Raw genomic sequence first — 2190 nt, forward strand, 5'->3', positions numbered from 1 at the left:
TTCCCTACAATCTGTGTTTTCAAGAAACAACACGATTGCTCTAGGTTATACTGTGCTGTAAAAGAAGTCTGAAGCTGAATTAATCCCTGTTAATCGCAGGGGCTTGGGGGGTATTTGGTGGTTTTGTTTGTTTTTCTAAGAACAGCCAGGCCCCAATACTGTCTCTCTTTCCAAATCACCTGCAGCCTTTACTTGCTTTGCAGGACCACGTCATCCGCGAGGAAGCCCGAAGCCTGTCGCTGAGGCAGTGTGCGGTCATGGAAGTAGCACTAGCTACGCTAAAGGTACAGCGTTACGAGTTTTTCTGTTCTGAGCTGGAATGGCCAAGAACACAGCTGACATCAACACCAGATTCCGATACAGAACGGTCCCTTAAGTCATAAAGAGCCCGTGAATACGTCAAGACCTGTTTCATCCTAAGCTCCTTGTGCTGACTTGAAAGTAGATGTCTAATACTCTGCTTGCAGAAAAGTTAGAAAAATACTCTACTGGTTACAGGCAGAACATGTTCCCTTAAAGGAATCGGTGGCCAAAGTTTGTTTGTCTGATTCCTGTGTTACAGTTTAGAGTTGGGCTAAGTCCTTGTTATGGACATTACTGCACAGCCTCTTTTGCTCCCACAGAGGAGACACCACGCCTGAAAACTGTGGTTAGTCCCAGCTGCAAACACGTACGACACGTGTTTTTCACAGCACGCCAGAAAACAAGGCCTTTACTCCATGTATTACTGTGTGTTATTTAAAATTCAATGTCTAGGTGAATTTATCAACTTTTTACAGTTTGGAATCCACAACCTAATTTACTGCCACTCCTATATAATTTGATTTAAATTAAAGCTGCTGTTTAATTATTCTACATGTTAGTCGCTTTTCAGTGAAAAAAATAATCATATTAATTATACACTTGTTAAAAACACTTCTGAATAATTGAATTGCTGCACGTTACCAACTTCTCCTTGTTGCAGATGTTGGTAATGCATAAAACTCCTTTAGAAAACTATTGCATTGCAGTAAATGTTTTACTGCAATTAGATTTTTAAAGGAGCCGTATTAGAGACAATCCATCCAAATTTACCTGGTACTAATCTCATTACTAAGAATACAAACTTGATACAGCAACTCTAGGATTTGACCTTTTCAGAAGGATGAAAGGATCAGACCACAGACCAGATGAAATGGTCTGAACACTTTGTTTTCCCACAAGGCTTACATTTTTACCTTTGAAAAATCTCTGTAGAAGAGATAATGTCAGTTAGTTACTTCAACTGCTATAATCATAAAAAAAAATAATGCTTGGCGTAAGGTGCTACATTTAAATTTGTGTAAGAATTTTACTTAAAATTGTGTGTCGGGAAGCGAGGCCTCTCTCCAGTAATATACCTTCTGAACAACCATATTTGTTTTTTGTTTTAGCAATACTTCCATGCTGGAGGAAGTGGGCTGAAAAAGAATTTCCTGGAAAAGAGCCCAGACATGCAGTCCCTGAGATACGCTCTTAGCCTTTACACACAAACTACTGACGCCTTGATAAAGAAATTTATAGACACTCAGACGTCTCAGAGTAAGTGATCCGTAAGAGAGAGCGATAAGTACATCAACGTGTGTTTTAAATGTTTGGTTGCCAATCACATTCTCCAAACACTGGGGTATTTTAGAGTTTATTGTCACAAATTTGCCCGTGTGATGTTATCCCCTATCAAGCAATGCTGCCTGTCAGTGAGGCTTATCTGAGGGCGGTGCATTTATCAGCTCGTCACTCGACATTCACAGGGCCCCAGCTCTGCAGGGATGCTGAAGCTCGGGGTTATTTATAGGAGCACTCCGCACAGAAACGAGGTTGTAGAGGCCATACCAGAGGCCATAACTGCAGAAACAGGACGCTCGTGGAGTTCATCGGCAGCTCTAGACACTTTCGGAGCTGGGTGATATTAATTGCTAATCACAAATAACTGCAAAAAGCATGACACAGCCCTTAAGGTTTCATTTTCTGGTTAAGAACAATAAATTGTAAACAATATGTGCTTAATGTAGCACACTAATTTTGTATTAGAGAACCCACTTTTCTAGCAGGTCATCTGTGGATTCAAAAGGAGTGGAAGGTTTCTGTAAGCTAAAACACAGCGTTATTTTCCATACCTAGATTTTTTTTCCTTTGTGCATTCAAGAATGCAGATTCAAAACCATCCTGCTG

The 2190-nt window shown here is 40.5% G+C and overlaps 1 protein-coding gene across 1 annotated transcript in view; it reads left to right on the forward strand.

The window, feature by feature from the left end:
* Positions 1–2190, forward strand: part of UNC13C (unc-13 homolog C (C. elegans)) — a 107929-nt gene that overhangs the window by 97332 nt on the left and 8407 nt on the right. The window contains exons 27-28 of the mRNA XM_010131463.1: positions 204–284; positions 1413–1560. Of these exons, the coding sequence (XP_010129765.1) occupies positions 204–284; positions 1413–1560 (229 nt within the window). The remainder of the gene's footprint in view (positions 1–203; positions 285–1412; positions 1561–2190) is intronic.

The sequence above is a fragment of the Buceros rhinoceros genome, unplaced genomic scaffold, assembly GCF_000710305.1.
Source record: "Buceros rhinoceros silvestris isolate BGI_N320 unplaced genomic scaffold, ASM71030v1 scaffold7762, whole genome shotgun sequence".
Lineage (NCBI taxonomy): Eukaryota > Metazoa > Chordata > Aves > Bucerotiformes > Bucerotidae > Buceros > Buceros rhinoceros.